Below are 22,574 nucleotides of genomic sequence, written 5' to 3'. Positions count from 1 at the left end.
GTGATAACACCATTATTTACAAACATAAATAATATTTCTATAGGAATTATCCTTTGCTCTCTCTGAAAGTTTCTTTTCAGAGATAAAGAACTGATACAGAGACAAAAAAACCATTTACTCAAGGCAAGAGTATTCTGTTCACAGTTTTAATGAACTGGCAAGTAAGAATCAGATCCACAGGCTTCTAAGCTAGAGAATACTTTAAAGACCATCTAGATGAAACTGTTGCAATGAAGATCAGAACACTGAATTCCAAGGAGGCTGAAGGCTCCATCCACAGCAGTCTGCTAAGCAGCGGCACACCCATAACTACACTCCCATCCCTGTGCCTTCCCCACACATCATTCTGCTTTTAGGGCTTGAGACCCTGTTTGCATGACAATCACAAAGTATATTCCCTTTTGGTTACAGAGGCCATGCTTTCAAGTCAACAAAAGTCAGTACTATCACAAAGCATATAAATTACATAGATCTTATACTTAAGAAATTTCAATATTTTTCTATCATTTCCTGTACAAATGAGGGCTGAGAGCCACTTTAAGTAAACAGATACCTGACCTTTACAAAAGAAGTATAAATAATAAGTGTGGTAATTATTATGATTGGCTTAGAAGCTGGTATCAAAGCGAGATATACATGTACAAAGATTTTCCTTAATTTTGTAATTTTAATATCATTTGATTTCATCTTTTCTATAATCAGCATAATTCACAATATTGCAGATATAAAGATCTAGACCCAAGTTACTGAAAAAAACTGATCCGTTTAAGTACCCAGGATATAAAAACACTGGGAAAATTCTGAGAATACCAAACCATGCATACACCTTACACCACCATCATTCCTGCAACTGTCCTCTTCCTTCTTCAGTGATGGCCTTCCAGAGGATAGCAGGCTGTCCACTACACCAACTGGGCATTCACCCCTCCCCACTGTTAATCACACTGTGTCTGCTCTTGTGATCCTTTCTCCTTTCCTCTCTCCAACCTACTCTTCGAGGAACATCTCTTCAAATCCCACCCATAATATGAACACGTCCCTGTTAACAGCCTCCAGTTTACAGATTTGTCCCTCCTCTTCAACTTCTCTAAGATATATTTCAAACACCTAAATGTTCATTCTTTGTTAGCTCTGTTTAGATTCTACAGTGAACAGAAGGCTTCTTGAAGGCTTCCTTTGCCTTGTTTTTCTTTGGGGGAATGGGCATGGTGGACAGGCTCATCCACCACGTGGGACATACAGAAATCACAAAACAAATACCTTCAATAGAGATTTTTAAAAAGAAATTACATCTGCCAATATTTCACTAAGGGCTCACTTAAACTCCTCCTAAAATGGCAGAGACTCCAACGTGTCTTCACTCTTCCACTAACGTAAGTTTAATTTTCTGTATTCTATGCCCATGGACAAATGCAATAGGATGAAATATGGGGGCTTTGCTTCTGAGGGCACTGCATGCGTGTGTACACATGAACTTGTATATGCTATATTCCAAAGGAGCCTGAAGCACGGAAGCAAGGTCTCAAAGCTCTCAACTCTCAAAGGAACTGCTCTTCCTTAAAATAGAGAATGCTGTTTAACTGTGCTTCTTTTATTTTGGGTGGATCCATTTACTATCCAACAGAATTGATGCACTACCTCCGCCTCTCCTTCCGCAAACTGTTACTGACTGCCTACATGCTAGGCTCTGGACTAGAAGCTGGGGAGTGCCTGTGTGTAAGACACAGGAATACGAGCTCTCAAGAAGTGTAAGTGCACAGTGAGACAAAGGTCATACCAGAAAAGGAAAAGTAACCTGCAAACCTAACAACAGAGATGCCCCTCAATTCTTCTGGAGGAAGGTGACTAGTGGTAGATAGTAAATCATAGCCATATTTGTTATTTCAATTCCTTAAAACAATAAACTGGAATAGGCCTGTGTAAAGTTATATCATAATTTCCAGCCAAACAACGATTTACTTTTCCATACCTAACATTCTTTAATGTATCTCTTCTTAATGTTTTCCCTTTTACCTCCTCTTACCTCCCATTTCTTCTCAAGTTTGTTACTTTAAATTTCCACAGCTTAAATCCCTTTCACGGTTCCTTCCCATCACCTCCAAATAAAATTTAAATTCTTTAACAAGACATTGCATACACAGATCCTTGCTTCTCTCTCCCACCTCTTTTGATATTCTATCCCTTTAAAGGACTCCTTCACTCCAGTCACACCAAAGTCTTGCAATTCCTAAAAAGTGACAGGCCTCTCTTCTGTTCTTCTGCAACATACCATTTCTGCTGTCTGAAAAAGCCTTTCATTCCTTATCTAGCTGGCTTGTTTGTCTTTCAGGCTTAAAGGAAGCATCCCCTTACTTAGATTAAATGCTCCTCTTGCAAAGAAGCTGTCACTCAATCAATGTGTGTTTCTTCAGTGAAAAGAATGAATAAGTGGTCAAGTTTAAGAAATAATTGTTATAGAAAACTAATGTATTACTGACTTGAAAAATACACTTGTAAACTATTTTACAACTTTTTAAAGTGAAATTTTAAATAACTTTTAAAAATAAAATCTTTATAGTCCTAATACCAATGTAAATACTAATTCTCAAGCCTTTCCAAATTAATCAGTCTAGAAGTTCTGGGTTTTTTTTTCTAATACATTACCTGCCCGATAGATCTATTTGTCTTTGGCCCTACTAACATACCTGACTTCTGTGTTATTGTCAACATTTCTGATCAGTTCAGTAATTTTTGCTCAATATCAATATTAGATACCAAAAAGGCTATTAGGAAACTTTCAATTTTATCTATAGAAATGAAGAAAACAGGGACAGGGGGAAAATGCAATAAAGGAAATCCTCAAATTGATAAATTTTCACACTCTTTCCTCAGAAAACACTGTACTGTATTTCACTTCCAAGTTGATCTGATTTGAATTTCCTTGTATCTTTAACCTGCCCTCACACTCTGGTTGAGCTGCTCATAAAAATAACTTAGAAACAGAGAAGAAATAAAATGCACATAATGTAAGCCTGTGAAATGAATGCTGCACAATTTTAACCAACTACCTACCGCTCCTAATTTAAAGTTTATTTAGGCAGCAAAGAGATCAGGTGTCACATTATTCTATATATTACAAATAAAATACTCCCAAAAAAGAATATTAGCAGGAAATTTATTAAGTCCGAAACAAAGAGAAGTAACAACCATATGTAACAATTACACACATTAATTAAAATTAGAAATCCAGTTAAATTTTACTATTACTCCCATTGTAAATCTCAGGTCACCTCAAATACATACCTTCTTTGTTAATTGCTTCAATCTTGGCAGGGTAATAGCGACAGTCTGTCCAGCGAGCCAGAACTTCTTCTCCAGCTTTAAAATCCTATTTTAAACAACTTTTAAGATCAATACCATGTATAATAAATAAGCATTTCCTTTATAAAAATAAGCTTTCGTAATATTTAACAGAATTCCTTCTGAAGCGTTACATAGTTAGCAAATAGAAAAAGCTTGCTACTCACAAAGAAATCTTCCTCATCTTTTAGCCCTTCTTTTCTTAATGCAGGTCTCTCCAGTGGTCGCAACCTATTGCTATCCCAGTAAATCCATTCATCGTAACGATGACTCCAACGCTCAAAATGGACCAACATCTTGCCCTCCTCATAGTCGATTTTTTCAATTCGTGATGGATACCTCCAAAATAAGAAGGAGCTTCATATCAAGAGAAAATTCTTACATTTGTTTACACAAGGTATTAAAAAGGATACTTTAACTGAAATATTGCTTACCATTAAAACCATAAACAAAACAATATGGGTCCCGATTTTTAAACTACTGAACCCAACAAAGTTTGCTTTGTTATTTTTGTCTTTTTTTTTTTTTTAATGATTGATCTCAATACCTAGTGAAATAAATACTTCAATACACTCCCAGTGGAAACATAAATTACTTGCACTGTTTTGGTAAGTAATTTGAAAACATGCTTCAAGAGCCTTAAAACATTCCTACTTTTTGACTCAATCATTACAATTCTGGAACCATATATACAAAATATTTATAATAACAAAGAAAATAGAAACCAGCTAAAAATATAGTTAGAAAAATTGAAGACTGTCTACTGCTATACAAACAATGGTATATCCATTGAATGGTATGTTATATAGTCTTTAAATGTGGTATTTATAAAAAATTTACATAGGAAAATGTAAAATTAGCAGCACTGTGTTCAGCAGAATTATAAGTATGTAAAACAAATTTGTCTAGCAAAAAATACCAACACATACATTTGTCTCTTTATGGCACAAAACCATTTTGTTTTTTCTATTCCTCTATACTTTTCAATATTTTATAATGCACATCAATGATAGTAGGGAAAGCTCAGTTTCCCTTTAAATTCTAAAATATAAAAATAACATCACATTGCTCTGTCTTTATGTGTGATGATTCTCCTACAATACATTCCAAAATAGAAATTAGTTAACTTGAAGCTTTCAACATGGAAAATTGCCTCATTGTTCCTAATGTACTGTATTAAATGTTCACAGATGACTCAAAAATTTTTAAAAAGTATCATTAAATAACCTTAAGAATTCAATAGCAGCACATGATAGATGATTCAGCCATAATAGTTTCATATTTTTGCTAGTTTTTGATACATCTGGAAATTTTCTTCTCCATACAGAAAATTGGCTTTCACTATAAAGCACGACAGACCTTACATAACTTCGAAATTTAGGAACTGATTACTACAGGCTTTATACATCACTCATGCTATTCAAGGCTTCTCAAACATTTCAAGGGCCCTGAATTCTCTGGTATAGCTTCTTTCCCCACTTTGGTTTAATGATACTGAACTACTCGGGACTTCCTGAAAAACACTGAGCTCTGTCAAACATTTGTGCATTTGTACACTCTGTTCTTTCTGCCTAGCCCTAAGCTGCCTCCCTCCCCCCTTCCTTTTCTACTCCTCATCCCAGGCTTGGTTTAATGTGTAATCCCCTGTGTAAAGAGCTCCCAGCTCCCTGCCCCAGCTGCTCTCACTGCACCCACCTGACCAATAACCACCTCAGTGCAGCTTTCTGAACTGTGTGCTGCAGAGCATTTATAGCCCTTTCAACATTCCTACCCATGACCCACAAAAGGGTCTGGTGGTTAAATAGTGTGGGAAAATACTGGGTAACAAGTACATTGTTTTCTTTATTGAAAGGCTTCTTGGTCCTGTGAACATGGAGATGAAACATTTACTATTACCAAAGTAAAAGAATCAGGTCATCCTTTTATCACAAAACTTTCATCGTAATAGCAGAGATCTAAGGGACATGAATTTAGAAGCTACCCTCTGGCCTGTGAGCTTCAAGGAATAATAGAGTCATGTCCATCCTTGCATCCCCCAACATCTAGTCCAATGACAGACACCCCCCGGCCACTCAGGCATTGGTCCGACGAGCAAGAAGTGCTGTTAAAGACAATCCGCACATTTCTTCAGAACTAAGAAGGCTGTCAACGTTAGAACCTTAAGTTAGAGCTTACTCTTCTTAGTCTTTTTTGGAGACTGGGTATGGATGAAGAAATATTGTGTTAAAGGAAAGCATAAACACAAGAAAACCTAGGGAATTAACATACTCCCCCCCAGGTAAACATGCCGACCCCACCCACTGAGAATCAATGCTTTAATGATTATCTTTTGCAATGTTGCTCTAATTGGATGTTTTTGCTCCTCCGGTTCTTAAAACATAAAAACTGTCACTAGCACTGAGGGAAGCCTAGAGGTAAAAATGTCCTTCAGTTTATTTTCCAGCATTCACTGGCCACTTCACCAATATAAAGAGATTTTCTATCAATTATAAAAATGGATAAATTTCTAATTCTACATGTTTATCATCACACCTTTCTATTTTTGAACAAAACATTAGGCATTTATTCTCTAGGCTCCTTCAAATTCTAAATGTAAACAACTCCACATATTTAAAACATTTCTCCAAGTGAGAATGGTCCACAGTAAGAGAGTTAGACACATCTTTATTTTCATAACTTGACTGAATTCGGCAAAGAGTCAGAATCCAAGTAAGTTCAAATCATTTAAATCTGGATTGCATTTTTAAGTAACTTAGAGTTTTCCTAAAATATTTCAAATTCCGCTCACTGACAGGATGCCTGATGTAACAACCAGACTAAAAATTATATTTTGGGGAACTGCTTCAGGATAATTTATAGCATGCTATATACTCTTTACATAAATATCTAGAGATTGACAGGTAAACTTCGGATGAAGGAATTAAGAAGTTAGTAACACAAGAATTAAGTAACACAAATACCCAAGATTATCTCTTTTAATTCTTATAACATTTACTAATCAAATTTTGAATCTTAAAAGTGCCATAAATATTACCATTATCAAGAATGACTAAGTTTCTGTTCATTCATTCCATATATATTTGGGCATCTAATAAGATTAAGGCACTTGCTTGGCACTGTTGGTACAGAAAAAGGAAACATAATTAACTCCTACCTTCAAGGAGCTTAGCTTAGAGTCAGATAAGGAGAGAAAAGAATCCGAATATTTACATGTATGTTAGGCTCTCTGTTCTTTCCTTACTGAGTGTCAACTGCTCTTTATATACCTTATCTCCTTGGATCCTGGTAACCATCCAAGGTATAGATAACACAGTCCAAGAACACACATGGTAGAGTATTCACAGCCAAAACCAATTGGCACAAAAGCCTATAGGAGAAATGGGATAAGGCCTATATCAAAGTAATTATCATATATGGTAAACTGTTAAGTATATACAAAAATTTTACATAAGAAGCTATTAATAATAGTTCAGAGAAAATTGGGGAATTCACTGTTCTTGGGAGACATTATCTATGTTGGTCTTTACCAAGACCAACTAGGGACTTCTAGGGACTTCTATGATTTAGACTTAATGAACAAGGTACAAAAAAAAGTAAAGTATACACACTTTCGATTATTCAATCAATGTTCATTTACTTAAAACCAAGGTTAGGCAATGAGCCAGATAATGAGGATTCAGAGACAAGCAGAATGAGGTTTCTGTCCTCAAGAACCTCTTGATGAAATATTGGAGGAGCAGTTCAAGGAAACCGTTCCCTTTGGCTAGACTATACAACGAGCAATAGGGTGAATAATGAATAGTGGGACATCAGACTGGACTCATTAGCTACGTTCAAACTGAAGAGCTTTGCAACAGCAAACTAATGAAATGCCCCATCATTCTACAAAGAATGGGAAATCCCTTATTTTGGTCATCACTGACACCTCAGGGAAAAAGACCCTAATGTCAAAATCTTTGCTATATGTATAAAATGCACAAAATGGCAACTTAACATATAGTCCTATATAGTGAAATGATTTCCCTGTTCTAGCAAATGGCCCATAGTAATAATGCGTTGATACACACAGTGAATGAAAAATACTGTTGAATAAATGTATTCACAAATGCCTATCTTGACCTACAGCAACACTATTTTGATGCACAATTTGTTTTATTATAATTGGGTATGAATGTAACCTAAAATTTTTCTTACTGAATTTGGAAGATGTAGTGATAATGTTTTTGTTTTGTCACCTTTTTAAAGGCTAAATCATGGAAAACTGTTAAAGTAAAGAACAGTGATTAGGCTGAGTCCCAGACATTTATGACTGATTTGGGAAAAGATCTGAGAAGTGGGAGACTGGGGTTTCAGAGTTAAAACAATGAGGGATAAGAAGAAAAGGAAACACCGTGCTTGGCATTTCTTAAGGGTTCAAAAGAAAGAGATGGAAGTATGATTCCTCAGGGTGAGAATTCTACACAGAGCTCTCTTACCCCTTATCATCTGCTACTGCAAAATATCGTAAAATGTTCACTATCAACCTTCCCTACTACAATCCCGGTCTGAAGAGCATGCACTGCTTAACTGATATTTACTTGTGTGGAAAACAAGGGATTGCCTTCATTGCTCTAAGTCTGCCTAGGTCTAGTGTATTTTACACTTGATTCCGAGCAAGTGTAACAAGCAAACTTAACAAGAAATATGATCCACCCTAAAACTGGTTATTAGGCTTAATGGCAACAAATAGCATTCAGAAATATTGAGAAGATTTTACAATGATCTTTGCTGAATTTCACGGAATTTTCATACTTGCAATTCTACTATCATCATCTGCCAACTGACTGCTCAGGAGCCTTTCTGAATTAGTGTGGTCGAAGTCCTGCAATGGTCAGGTTAAACTGTGGCTGAGTAGAACAAGTCCACGACCAAAAACAAAAATTATTTTCATCCTCTCTGAACTCTTATAATGCTTTATTGCCTCATCTGAGAATACCAACATTTTAACACTGTTACTGGTTATCTCCCACTTGTACAAGACTGTTCAGGGTAGCAATATCTATGGATTCTGGACCAAATACTGACCAAACAGGTTGGTTATACACTGAATATACTGCATCAGTTCCCTATGGTATCAACCCTTGAGTGTGGTCAAAACACAAAGAGAATATGAGAAATCTAAGGTGGGAATCACCATTACAGGTGAGTTGCTACACTAGCTCCCCTGTTTTACACGGGCAGGTCCTGATTCACTCACTACATCACGAAACCACAATGACCTGTGGCTGTATGCAAAATGCTATGTTTCATGTACATGTGAACCAGTATTCTCTTGAAGTAGGAGTTCCCAATTTTAATCAAATTTTCAAAGGGGTCCATGATTAAAAACAAAAATCTTTCTGGAAGGCAAGATTAGCTATTAACACTCATAATACAGATGCTCCATTATCCTTGGAAGGAAAAAGAAATAATGGGCATGCAGCTATTTTAAAAAATTATATTCAATATACTAACAGAAAAAAAATTAAACATTATTTGAACTCATTCTCATTTGTCATCTAGTTTGATATATCCAGATCTTAACCTGTATTGATAAAGTAAACCATGAGGAAATGACAAGAGAAATTCCTTGACACACTTATGGCCTAGGACCTCCTGCAATTAAGCCACCAGACTTAATACTACTACCACACACTACCTACTCATTGATAGGTAACAATCCACTGCACAAGGCCAGACAACATTATTAACGTCCTAAAGACCATCAGAATTCACTCTGAGAAATAAGTGCCACATTAATCAAAAAGGCAAAGTATCTTATTTTTTTTTAAGATTTATTTATTTATTTGAGAGAGAGAGAAAACAAGCAGGCATGGGGAGGGTAAAGGGAGAGAGAGAGAATATTGAAGCAGACTCTCCGCTGAGCACAGAGCCTGACACAGGGCTCAATCTCATGACTCTGACATCATGACCTAAGTCGAAATCAAGAGTTCAATGTTTAACCAACTGAGCCACCCCGGTACCCCCCACCCCAACAAAAAGGCAAAATATTTTAAAAACTTGTCTCAATAGTTACTCAAATTATGTATCTTAAATAATAGTCATTTGTTTATATTGATAGGATAATAAAATTTCTAAGATACATAAATTTAAAAATTGACAGTTCCTCATCCGCTTCATTCAACCCAATAAACAGTGAGTCTCTAATTCACTGTGTGCCAAACACTGAAGTAGGAATAAAGCTAGAAATAAAAATATTATTCCAATCAATACATTAAATATCAGGAAGGAGGGGAGAAAAAAAGAGAATCAAATAAGTGAACACAATTACAATACAATGTTATAGCTCAAACAGTAAAGATATATTATAGTAGTACACAGAATGAATACCTGAATTAGATGTTCTCCTAGATAAAATACGTCTCTAATTTGTAAAAAGTGAAACATACTTGAAATCTGACTTACACATAATCTAAATGTTAGAGAAATTTAGGGAGTTAGGATTAATAACTCAAAACAGTTCTGTGGATAAGGACTTCATAAGCAAGAAACTCTGTGTGTCATAAAAAATGACTAAAACACATTAGAAGAACTAGAAATATAGAGGTAAGAACTCCCTCACATACAAATGTCGGAGGAGGATTATTTGCCAAATAATAAAAATTAATGTAGAATGTAATCCAAAACAAACATAATATTCTTATAACATATTAACCTTTTAAAATTTTAGCTTCCTGTAAGCACTTTCATTTTATACTATGCTTTGTAATTTTCAAAAGCATTCTCTCACCTGTTCAACTCACTGATTAAACTACAAGAACAATGTCACCTAGTAGTAGTATATATTTTTAGAGGAAGTGCTTTTAGGTACCGCATGTTAATTTCTTTCACACTTGAAGAGCAACATACTGAAAACGAAACTCTGGATTAATTCAAACTTGACATTCCAAAATGAAGTACAAAAGAATCTAGACTTTCCATAGCTTATATGTCAAAATCACATCTTCTCCAACACTGAATTCTAAGCATCCCATGACATCATCCCTCAGGTCCTCTTTTCAGAGGCATCCACCCCCAGGACACATGTCCAGTACAAGCTGCCAGACCACCCTACTGCCTATCTGTCCACAACCTTTGCAGCAAAGAACAGGTAAGATCTGAGTTAGCCATGTGTTTTCCTTTAGAACCTTGATGCCGCCATATTTCAAATTAAGGTTTCATTTCAGATCCCTGGATTCAAACTCCTACTGCTGTCTACCTCCCTCGCACCTCAATCTCCTGCCATGCCTACATTTATTCGAAGTCAGTTTCAACCAATCAAAGTGCTTATACCTACCTTTCTACTCATTACTATCTCCCACTGTAAGACTCAATTAGACTATCAAGAATTCCTATCCTACTCTATCTAAAAAACGCCACCAGTATTGTACCAGAAGTTTGTGTATTTCATAAACTTTGTTCAAACCAACATGACCAAATTCCTCGTTACTTAATTTTGTCACAAACTCAAAACTCTAGCAGGCTGAAACCCACTTAGTTTCTATTAATATTTAGCACTTAGAAAACTATTTTACTACTACAGGTAGTTATAAGTGTTTATACACCTACTGATTCAAGTTTTAAGGATTTACATTGACTCCTCTCCCAAATAGACTCTTCTCTACTTAGAATAACCAATATTCATGCTGTTATTTTAATTAAAGTTAACATTTACTAAGTGCCTTTGATGTGGCAAAAACCATGATAAGCTTTTAGTAAGCACCATCTTGCTTAATCTTCGAAGAACCTTTCTGAGTTAGGTACTATTATTGCTCCCAGTTATTAAAGAGAGGTCACAGAGGCTCTGAACGATTAAGTAACCTGATCAAGTAAAAATATGTATTTAAGCAGATCTCTGAACTGAGGTTTGTCTGTCCTTAAAGACTGTGCTTACATCCAATATATATTCTGCATCTTGCCAACTGATGATTTTCAGCTCCTATCACATTTACTGCTGTGTTTCAAATATAGGGTGCTCTAACCAAGAGGCACTGAAAACAAAAATAAGATGAGAGTCAGATTATATTATGTTTATTTTTTCTTGAAAATTCAATTTTATGTAAGTGCTTTTGATACGAAATGCCTAAAGCTGGTTTTTGTTAGCCCAAAAAGTAGAGAAAACAGATTTTATTATACAGAACAAAATAAACATCACCCTATGCATAAAAAGGCTCTTGCTTTATTATTAAAATTTCTCAAAACAAAAGGTGTTTTGTTTTGTATATCTCAACCGTGCCTAAGTATGAAACATCACATTAAAATGAAAAAGTCTGAGAAAACAAAGTAGCTTAACTTTTAGGGTGTTTCAAAATTGTTATACTATAAATTTAAAAATTAAGACAGGAATCCAGGGGCGCCGGGGTGGCTCAGTTGGTTAGGCATCCAACTCTCGGTTTTGGCTCAGGTCAAGATCTTGCAGTCGTGAGATCAAGCCCTGCGTGGGGCTCCATGCTGAGAGTGGAACCTGCTTAAGATTCTCTCTCTCCTCTCCCTCTGCCCTTTCCAACCCCCAAATATAGGAATCTAGAGTATGATTTGCTATAGAACTAAGAAAAACACTAAGTGACTTTAAAAATAATATTTACTAATCTAGTCTGACAAATATAATCCTATACTTAGTTTTTGCCTCATAAGTCACAATTCATTTGCCAAAATTTTCTGGAATAGCAACCACATCTCATGATATCCCCAAAATTTTGGGTTCATTCTTTACTAACCTGCCAAAATTCAGTAAGCTTTGCTGGGTATCTGTAGAAATAAAATCATTCCATGTAAGCAGCTTATACTTTGTTACCTTACTTAACCATGATGTACTACAACAGATTCATTTTTAATTAAAGAGGGTCAGCTTTTCGGCAATGAAAAAATAGACTGTTAAGACACATCGAATATTAAATATCCAAATTGTCTTCAAATTCATTGCAACAATTCTCTCAAAGTTGAGTTAATTATAGTTACTGAAATAACATAATACTGGCATATCAATTTCCACTTTAATAAAAAGAAAAGTTCTATTTGCTGACTAATAATCTATGGAAGGTGATAGTAGGGTAGTCAATAGTTCTTCAAAATAAAAAGTCACATAAAAATACTAAAAACTGGGGCGCCTGGGTGGCTCAGACGTTAAGCGTCTGCCTTTGGCTCAGGGCGTGATCCCAGGGTCCTGGGATTGAGCCCCGCATCAGGCTCCCTGCTCTGCTGGGAGCCTGCTTCTTCCTCTCCCACTCCTCCTGCTTGTGTTCCCTCTCTCACTGGCAGTCTCTCTCTCTGTCAAATAAATAAATAAAATCTTTAAAAAAAAAATACTAAAAACTGGGAACCTTAAGAAGAAAAGCAAAACTAAGCTGTCTTTTCAATATCAAGTTAATTTCTTTTAAAAATATTATACTACTGATACAGTATTTTCTTCCTCACTTAAAATATCAATTAAAAACAAAATTAAAAACTTTTCAGCATCGGTAAATACCAGTTCTGTCTACTCAGCAAAATTAGAATTGCTAAACATTTTTTTAGTAGAGTTGATTACCACCACAGATAAATTATTTCCCAACTAGCGGCTCTGATCAACTCCCCATCACAAAATAAAGCATCGTCTACTTTGATGTGGCAAGTGTAAAATCTCACAATACACTGTAATAAAATTCAGCAGCAACGATGTCATGAAAAGAGCTGGATGCATGTGATATACAACCGCTAACCTTCAACCAAATGTCAGATAAGCAAATAAACCCACCTTCTCTTTCAGTCCAACCCCTGCCATTATAGGAGCATGTGTGCCCGCGCGGGCGCACACACACACACACACACACACACACAAGTTCCTGGACTTTACACTACGATACATTTGTGAAGGAGGCTAGGAAAAGATCAGCTTGAAGGCTTGATTCAAAGGTGAGCTTGAGAAGGAGAGTTTCTAGGACAAACAGGCCAGAAATTAACCTGCCTTACAAAAGCTAATTCCAAGGAACAAGAATGACAAAATTTTCATGGGCATGCCGGACTCTGAGGGCCGTTCTAAACACCAGATTGATACATATCACTAGAGAAAGTCAGGAATTAAAACAGCCTATGAACACTGAGACCATTTACTTCCTGAAGCTGAAGCTCAAACTTCAGGGTGTCCATATATGAGGCAATAGGTTATAGTAACGAGATCAACAGGCTTAGAGTCAAAAGAACCTGGCTACAAGATGACTTTTCTGACTTTTACTCCAGATGAACTGGAATAAAACAGTTAATATCTCCAAACCTCAGATCTCTCATTTCTAAACTGGTAAAGATCATCCCATACATGATGGGCTTCTTAAAAAGTTCAAGTGACACACTGAATATTTCCTATATATCCTGAATCATTATAGAAGTTACAATCTCACAATAGCAATCCATAATTAACTATAACTAGGGATAGTCTTTTCCCCGCCCTTAGCAACAAGGATCTAAATCCCAACTATCCAGCCATGTAGTGGTGACTACAGAAACTGGAAGAGCAAGAAAAATGAAGCACACCAAAGTACATGTAGATCGGTATGCTCTATTTTACTGAAAAACAGGAGAAAAAAAAAGATTTTTGAATCATGCATCACTTTGCCAAGTATTTACATTTTACTTCTTCCAACTAACATATGTAAAAACAGACTATAAATTCAAAAATAACCCTGGATATTTCCATTGCTATCCAACTCAAAAACTGTTTATCTTTGGGTTAATAATTCAGTATACCCTAGACCAGTGGTTTTCGTATGCAGTCCCCAGACCAGCAGCATCAGCATCACCCAGAAACTTTTTAGGAAGGCAAATTACTGGGCCCCACTTCACACCTACTGAATGAGAAGTTCTGGATGTTGGCCCAGTGACCTATGTTTAACAACCCCTTTAGGTGTCATCTGTGAAGAGAGACAGTTTGACTTCTTCTTTGCCGATTTGGATACCTTTTATCCCTTTTTGTTGTCTGATTGCTGTTGCAAGGACTTCTAGTACTATGTTGAATAATAATGGCGAGAATGGGCATCCTTGTCGTGTTCCTGATCTTAAAGGAAAGGCTTCCAGCTTTTCCCCATTGAGAATGATATTTGCTGTAGGCTTTTCATAGATGGTTTTTATGAGATTGAGGAATGTACCCTCTATCCCTACACTCTGAAGGGTTTTAATCAGGAAAGGATGCTGTATTTTGTCAAATGCTTTTTCTGCATCTATTGAGAGGATCATATGATTTTTGGCTTTTTTCTTGTTGATAAAATCTATTACACTGATAGATTTGCAAATGTTGAACCACCCTTGCATCCCAGGGATGAATCCCACTTGGTCATGATGGATAATCCTTTTAATGTACTGTTGGATTCTATTAGCAAGGATCTTGTTGAGAATTTTGGCGTCCATACTCATTAGGGAAATCGGTCTGTAATTCTCCTTTTTGATGGGGTCTTTGCCTGGTTTGGGGATCAAGGTAATATTGGCCTCATAGAACGAGTTTAGTAGCTTTCCTTCTGTTTCTATTTTTTGAAATAGCTTTAGGAAATAGGTATTATTTCTTCTTTGAATGTTTGGTAGATTGAATCCCAGGAAGCTAAAGTTTGAGAATCACTCTTCCAGACTTCACCTGAATCACTTTCAAAACTACAGCATCAATGAGCTTTGTAAAAGAATCCATTAGTTAATTGCTACCACATGGAAAGTCAGGGAGTTAAAGCATCCTATTGGTTAAACGTACTTTTCTAAGCCAATATATTGATTCTAAGTAATTTCAAAATTAAACAATGAAAGTAGTTAAATGCCTGGGAGAGCAGGTTGGAGAAAGGATAACAATGTGCCCAATACCACTATACTCCAACCTTCAAAACTATTTTTCTTCCAAACTAGATTCACCTTTCTCTATTTTTTCAACTCATTTTTTCTCAAAGTTCCTTCAGTGACCAGCAGTTTTGAGCAAAGTATGTATGACTCCTACTTTTTGTCCATCTTACTTCTGCCTCAAGTATGTGTTATTTACCCATTCAAAAGTGAGATTTAAAAAAAAAAAAAAATCTATCCTCCCTGAATACGTGGAAAGCAGATAAAAGAAATCTGAGTTTCTAATTCAAGGGACCTGAAAGATTAGCTAATATGTCACACCCTCATTTTAAGGACATTAAAGCAAAGAACTAACTCTCCAAAGTCACAGTTCACGGCAGAACAGCGTCTAGAACCCGTATCTTCTGACTTCCGGTTAAATTTACTTTTTTCAATATTCCCTTTCTCTCACCTTCCAAGAAAACTAGGATAAGCAAAAAACTTGAGCAGAGAAGAAAAAGCTCTATAGAAAATGAATCAATTTAACAAAAGGAAGAACAGAGTAAGAACAAGAACTAGGTGTGTTATATAATAAACACACATACTATGACCCATTCAGAGTCTAACCTTGCTTTCAACATTTTTTGAGGGGAGAGGAGGGAGAAAGAGATCTTTACGGTTAAAAGTTTATAGGGCTCTTATTGGTGAAAATTTTAAAAATTAAGTAACTACAGTGTGCACTGACGCGGAGCTGCTTGATGATTAAACGGAGCTCATTTAGATCTTAAGATTCAAAATTTGTGACTTTCTGAATGTAAAAATCTCAGATTAAAAAAAAAAAAAAACACATCACAGAGATTTCAATTTGAAATTCTCTGCTAGAAAAGTCCTTAATCTGGAGTCTGTGGATAAGTTTTCTATGACCACCCATAATATATAATTCAATATTTTTGGTATATAAATGTGATTGTACATTTTTCTGATTCTACAGCTCTAATTAGGTTTTCAAAGGTAGGTAGTGACTCAAAGTAAGAATCAATCTTTTTCAAATATAGTTAGGAAAATCCAATATACAAAAATTTTATTCATATCAGCAAAAGATTTCTTATTTTAAAAGCGTTCGCCTAAAGTTTCTATAAATTTCAAACTCACCTAATGTAATTTAAAAATGAGACTGGTTTTTAAATTTGATCCACATACTACTTTCCAGTACTCTTTTACTCCAAATATAGATAACACAACTTATTTCTATTAATGTTTGCCTTTGAATACCTAAATTCAATTAGAAAAAAGCAACCCTTTTTATTCAGAAAATAATGTACTTTTACTCAAATTAGAAAGCACTGTACTTGCTACAATCTCCTCAATTTTCCCACGCTATTAAAATTCTGGTCATGAACATTTTAAAAACACATTTGAAAACGTTCCATACAGTTCAAAAAACTCCCAATGTGTGGAAACAGCATTTGCCAATTCAAATGTACACTGTTCTATCAAACTCTGATACTTGGAGACATCTCCACATTCTTTTTTTTTTTTTTTTCGTTTTTCTTTCCTTTAGATCTAGAAGAGAATTAAATAGGAATATTCCCAAAAAAGGTCAGAAGAACATAACTCATCTGAATGTTTTAAATTAACTCTATATTTGGGGGCGCCTGGGTGGCACAGTGGTTAAGCGTCTGCCTTCGGCTCAGGGCGTGATCCCGGCGTTATGGGATCGAGCCCCACATCAGGCTCCTCGGCTGGGAGCCTGCTTCTTCCTCTCCCACTCCCCCTGCTTGTGTTCCCTCTCTCGCTGGCTGTCTCTATCTCTGTCGAATAAATAAATAAAATCTTTAAAAAAATAAAATAAAATAAATTAACTCTATATTTAAATTTCAAAATACTTGATTTGTTTTGTTTTCATAACTAAGTCACTTGCTATACAGTATTTGAATTTCATTAAAAAGACAGAAGTTAAATCAGTAGTCCAAACCAGTCTGATTTGATCACTTTTCTCACTGAACGGTATTCAGAGTGTTTATCTGCAAAGGTGCTTTGTAAACTATAAAGATCTGCAGAAACAAAAAGATTTTACAATCACCTCAAAAAGATGCTTTATAGCAGGTTGCAATGACATGATTTTCCTTCTACATTCCAGGCCAGTCTCATGTCAATACTAAAGCTACATTTAAAAACTTCAGCTCCTCAAAGATTTCTTTTTCACCTCTCCCTCTTCCCTTGCATTTACCTCAGTGCTTTATAATTATGTATTATTTCATAGAATCTGAAGCAAGTTTAAATACATTACTTGATCCTTAATATAATCCTTTAAGTAAAAGCCAGTAACACTGCTTCCATTTTATTGATAAGCCAACTGAGGTTGAGAGGTTGCCCATATTCATAGGACCAGCAAGTGACAGTCTGACTTTGAACCTGCCTCTTGTGTCTTTAGAATCCACTTACAGTATCTCCAGTAGAACTTCAACTCTAAACTTTCTCTTTCCCCAAATACACTCCTGTATCAACAATCTGTATTCTTTTTTCAATCTTATGATGTCAGTGCATTCAAGAGATTATAAATCTGATATGTCGGGGTGCCTGGGTGGCTCAGTTGTTAAGCGTCTGCCGTTGGCTCAGGGTGTGATCCCAGGGTCCTGGGCTCGAGCCCCACATCAGGCTTCCTGCTCCGCTGGGAGCCTGCTTCCTCCTTTCCCACTCCCCCTGCTTGTGTTCCCTCTCTCGCTGGCTGTCTCTTTGTCAAATAAATAAATAAAATCTTTAAAAAATAAAAAATAAAAATAAATCTGATATGTCATCATTTGAATGTCAGGGGTGTGATAGAAAATATGATGGAGGTAAGATCAAAGATGGTTGATTATATTATCTGAAAACATTAGCATATTAAAAGTCTTTTGAGAAAGAAATTAACCAGTATGTTATAAGCAAAACTACAACATTTTTAAAAATTAAGCAACCCCCCCAAATAAATAAAAAATTAAAAAAAGAAAAGAAAAATTAAGAAACCTACACTACTCAGCAGGAGTTAGGTTTAGACAGTATAGGAAATCCAAAAACCACATACTGGACCTGGAGATGACTGGCCACTTAGTAGCTTCTTAGGGCCTGCATTCATTAATTATTGGTAAATAATCAAACCATCAGTGAATTTTCTGACATAGCTTTAAAGTGATTTTGAAAACAAAAAGTAATAAATCACTATGTTAAAAAATGCAGAGTGTATTTTCAAGATGAAGTATCTTTCTGAACTTTGAAGAATATGTGATATGGTTTGCTCAAGCAGTAATAATGTCCTTTCCATAAGAAAAATAGATTGCACCTTCCTATTAAATCAAATCTACCCCAAACCCACAAGTGGAAGCTTAACGTCAGTTTATTTCTGCCCACTTAATTTAGAGTTTACCCTTTTCTTTCCAGGGCACACAGTAAAAATTATTTTCCTTTTTTATATAGGAAACATCTTTTATATATAGGACAAGTTGACATTTTGGGTTCTCTACTATCATAACTTTCCCTCTGCCCTTCTCTGTAAAAGGTAACATAACAACAGGTGATATTGTTTCCTTCATAACAGATACATGGCTTACTGGAAGTGTCTTGCATGGAGGGCCAGTAAGCACTATCTGCACTCCTGCTTGTCCCCCCCTGCTTATTGCCTGTAATAGTTCAAAAGACATTCATGTCAAATAAGAACTCAATACTTTTCCAACTATACTGAATAAATGTGGAAGGTTAAGCATTCTTTATGGACGCAACAGAAGAGAATAGGAAAGAAAATAGGGAGGGAGGGTTAGAAGACAGAGGGGAATCATTTCAGTATATTTTCAGTGATTAACTATTTTGCTCCTCACAAAAATAGTGAAGTTTCTCAACACTTGAATAACCCTTCTACACTTTTACCTGATATTAAAGCAAAAATCTGCAGCATTTACGTGAAATACAGAATGGCCCGTAACAAATGTAATGATATGAAGAATAAACTTTATTATCTTATTTAAAAATAAAACCTGTTAAGAGTACAGTGTCTCAAAGAACTTCTCTTGTGCCCATATAAAACGAAATAAATCTTAGTAATTAATTAGTTGTTCTATAGTAAAGTACTTTAATACTAAATGAAAGGGATTGCCCAAGACTAGTTCTTGAAACTACCAACATTAATAAAGTCACAATAAAAAAATTATTTAACTACCTAGAATATGTATTTACAATACTCTTAATTCCTTAATTCCAACTGTAGCAGAATGTTAAAATCTTCATATAAATGAGCTCATAAAAATCAAGTTGCTGACAAGTTTCAGTGATTTCCATATGTGATTATTTTGGCCAATGTTTACTTACTTTAAGGAGACCATACTACTAGGGTCATTAAAATGAAAGCTAAACTTCATTAATGAGTACAGATGCTTGTTACCACCCTACCTAAGCACTTAGAAATTTCCTCGGTGTGAAGAGTAAGACAATGAAAAAACTTCAGCTACAACTATATTTTTTTTCTCTCAAATTCCAAATACTCTAAAAGCACATTCAAGCTTGACTTTTAAAGCAGTTCTCTTTTATAATCTTTTTATTTTAACCACTGGATCATCAGTTTGACAGCTGTTGAATCAGAAAACATTTCACCACCGAAAGCAAATTTCTTACTAATACCGAAATTATGTTAATTTCCCTGAAAACCTCTAAGAAAACTAATAAACCGTGTGCTCCTCCAACACTAGAAGCTTTTTCAGTTGCAACTTTGTCAGTTTGGAAGCCTAGGAAAATATGTTAAAATGAATTAACTAGTGATTCAAAAGCCAGTAATTAAAAAAAAATTAATTAAGATTAGCATCAAAGAAGCAGCATCATTTCTCATACCACACGGAGGTTTAACAGTGTGCCTTCTGAGTGAAAAGCTTCTTTTGGTCAAATGAGAATCAAAGATAGCCAATTACTGACTAAACTGGCATCTTTTGTTGTATGGTCTAACGCAGCGCTTCTCAATCAGGAGCACGTGTGCTCTCCCAGTGAACACTCCGCCACGTCTGGAAATAATTTTTAGCTTCAGGACTATGAGATGCTACTGCCTGGTCCCAGGTGCTTCCCAAGCCCCACCTGAAGTACTATGAACACGCTCCACCTGATGAGATTAACAGTTAGGTCCCCTAAAAAGAACTACCCTCTGAGATGCATCTTATAGGCATGAGGCCAAACAACTGCCTTCCCAAGTCAAACTGTAGTTTCAAAATGTCCCAGAGCAGCGCCCAAGACAGAGCCCATTAACCTGGGTATCAGAGACATGTGCAGAATTCTAAAGCCACTTACTAAGAGACAAAAACCCCAGACCGGTCTAAAGTCAAATATCATGACTAAACAAGATTTCTCCGCCTGCCATTGCCAACTCAGGAAGTTGACTTAATGCAAATCAATCAAGAGCAAATTTGCAAAATACCCACTGTGTTTTTAAGGGAGTTATAGTGAGAGAAAATGTCAAAAAGTCTGGTGAATGAAGTCCTGGAGTTTCTAAGCCACCAGATCCCTCATCAAAATAAATGGGCTTCAAGACAGCCAAGACAACCCCACTCCCCAAAGAGGAACTCTCAAATGCCCCTCAGGTAGAGAGCTGAGAACGGCAACAAGAGACTTCCTCCCAGGGACAAGAACTAGAGGGCAGCAAAGGGGAATAAGGAAAGCATGCCCTAGGAGAAAGAGGGAATCCTTGTCATTCCTACTGTGGCCTAGTGACCCGTGTGTGCTGTTTCTTCTTCTCTCTTTTCCGGATGGTGGTTTTATCCCTATACCACTTATTAGGGGTATATTAGGAGCTTAAATTCACTACTTATCACACATGACCAAAACAGAAGAAATTAAAAAAAGGTCTGAAAATACTGCCCATTTAGTATGGGACGGTAACAACCTGCCTTTAGTCCACTATTCCCTGGGGAAAGAGGCAAACTAGGTTTTGATTTTAGATGGGATAGTGAACAGTGACTGTGCTAACCATCAACAAACTCTTTGTTCTAAAAGATCACCTCTAACACAGGCGAAGAAAACAAATTTATATCAAGTCTCATCCAAATATTGGGAAGCTGGTTATCTAAATTAACTCCCTCCTTCCCACCACCACTCTAGCTCATATTAAGTACACAAGTACTGACCCTCTCTATACCTCATAGTCTACATAATTATTTTCAGTTCTCAAACACCTTAAAATGATTCTGAAAATATAGCTTTGAAATGCTAAACCTACACGGTCTGCTGAAGAGGAAGAAAATTAAAAAACAACGTCTATGTGTATTCAAAATGTGAATACATTAATGTTTCTGCCACAGTCAAAAGAAACAGCGACTGACCAACATGTGTAAGTCTACCAATGTCGTGCTTTTGGTCAAGAGCTCCGTATTCTCCATACCATTTTTGTAAGTAGTCCAGTGCCTCCAAACGAGCACCGATCTCAAAAGTGATTCCAGGACGATTTGGGGGCTTTTTACTCATCTTGAGATCCTATTCTTCAGTATTTTCTTTTCACTACCTCAAGAGGGAAAAAAAAAAAAAAAAGTTAGATTCTAATGCATAAATGCATAGGGAATAAAACAGAATTTTAAAAGCATTGCATGAGAAGTTAAAATAACTGCCAAATTTTAAAGAAATTTGAATGATGATTACCAGTATCTGTAGGTAAAGTACAATATACCTTGCAAGCAATCTTGATCATGAATCAAGGAAAAGGACATAAAAAAGAACTACTTAAAAAGAAGAACAGATGGGCATTAAAACTTGCTAATGGCTAAAATGCTTGAAATTTTAACTTGAAAATATCCAAGAAAATTCTCCACACCAGCTGAAAACAGTTTTCTGTCTCTGAAAAATCAAGACACCTGAGTGTTCTGGAATATGACCACTGAAATTCTTAAGAGTACAAATTAAGGAAGATTTTCAACCAATTGAGTGCCTCATAGTATACAACAATTGATAAGACACTAAAGAGCATATAAAAGGGCAGCAGACACTTCTCTGCCAGTGACAACATCAATAATAATTCTTGTGGGTAGGATTTTTCATTAGCTATGATTTCCTACTTTGGTAGCAAATGATTCAATAATTTTAACATATAAAGTTGCAACAGAAATTTCTTCCTTATACTTCATATTCAATAAGCAATAATGATGAGGATTTTTTTCACTGCGAATTTATTTCTACTCTTATTTCAATATAGTCAGTGCCCACACTGACAAATAAAAGTGGTCGTAGTACTCAAACAAACAGAAAACTACAAAGGAGTATCTATTCAAATCTCTCTACATCATTGACATGCACACTCTTTACTCTCTTTTTGGCCACACTGGACACCCAGAACACCTGAGGTAGCCTTTTTCACTGACTGTAGTTGAGGAGTATGAATGCACTTTGAGACAGGCTAAATCAAAACGTAACAGGTAATCAAGAATGCACACCTACTGTTGCGGGGCGGGGGG

The 22,574-nt window shown here is 35.9% G+C and overlaps 1 protein-coding gene across 4 annotated transcripts in view; it reads right to left on the bottom strand.

The window, feature by feature from the left end:
- The window catches only part of PHF20L1 (PHD finger protein 20 like 1), a 79,323-nt gene that overhangs the window by 55,315 nt on the left and 1,434 nt on the right, over positions 1-22,574 (bottom strand). For 3 of the 4 annotated variants that reach the window (XM_040625549.1, XM_040625551.1, XM_040625552.1), the window contains exons 2-4: positions 21,512-21,631; positions 3,507-3,678; positions 3,283-3,367 (exon numbers count right to left, since the gene is read on the bottom strand). In XM_040625549.1, coding sequence (XP_040481483.1) covers positions 3,283-3,367; positions 3,507-3,678; positions 21,512-21,594 — 340 coding nt within the window. In that variant the 5' untranslated portion in view covers positions 21,595-21,631. The remainder of the gene's footprint in view (positions 1-3,282; positions 3,368-3,506; positions 3,679-21,511; positions 21,632-22,574) is intronic. The other variant, XM_040625550.1, reaches the window with a different exon arrangement.

Source organism: Ursus maritimus, unplaced genomic scaffold (genome assembly GCF_017311325.1).
Source record: "Ursus maritimus isolate PB19 unplaced genomic scaffold, ASM1731132v1 scaffold_9, whole genome shotgun sequence".
Lineage (NCBI taxonomy): Eukaryota > Metazoa > Chordata > Mammalia > Carnivora > Ursidae > Ursus > Ursus maritimus.
The sequence above is the reverse complement of the archived record's forward strand: the minus strand, read 5'-3'. Positions and strand labels throughout refer to the sequence as shown.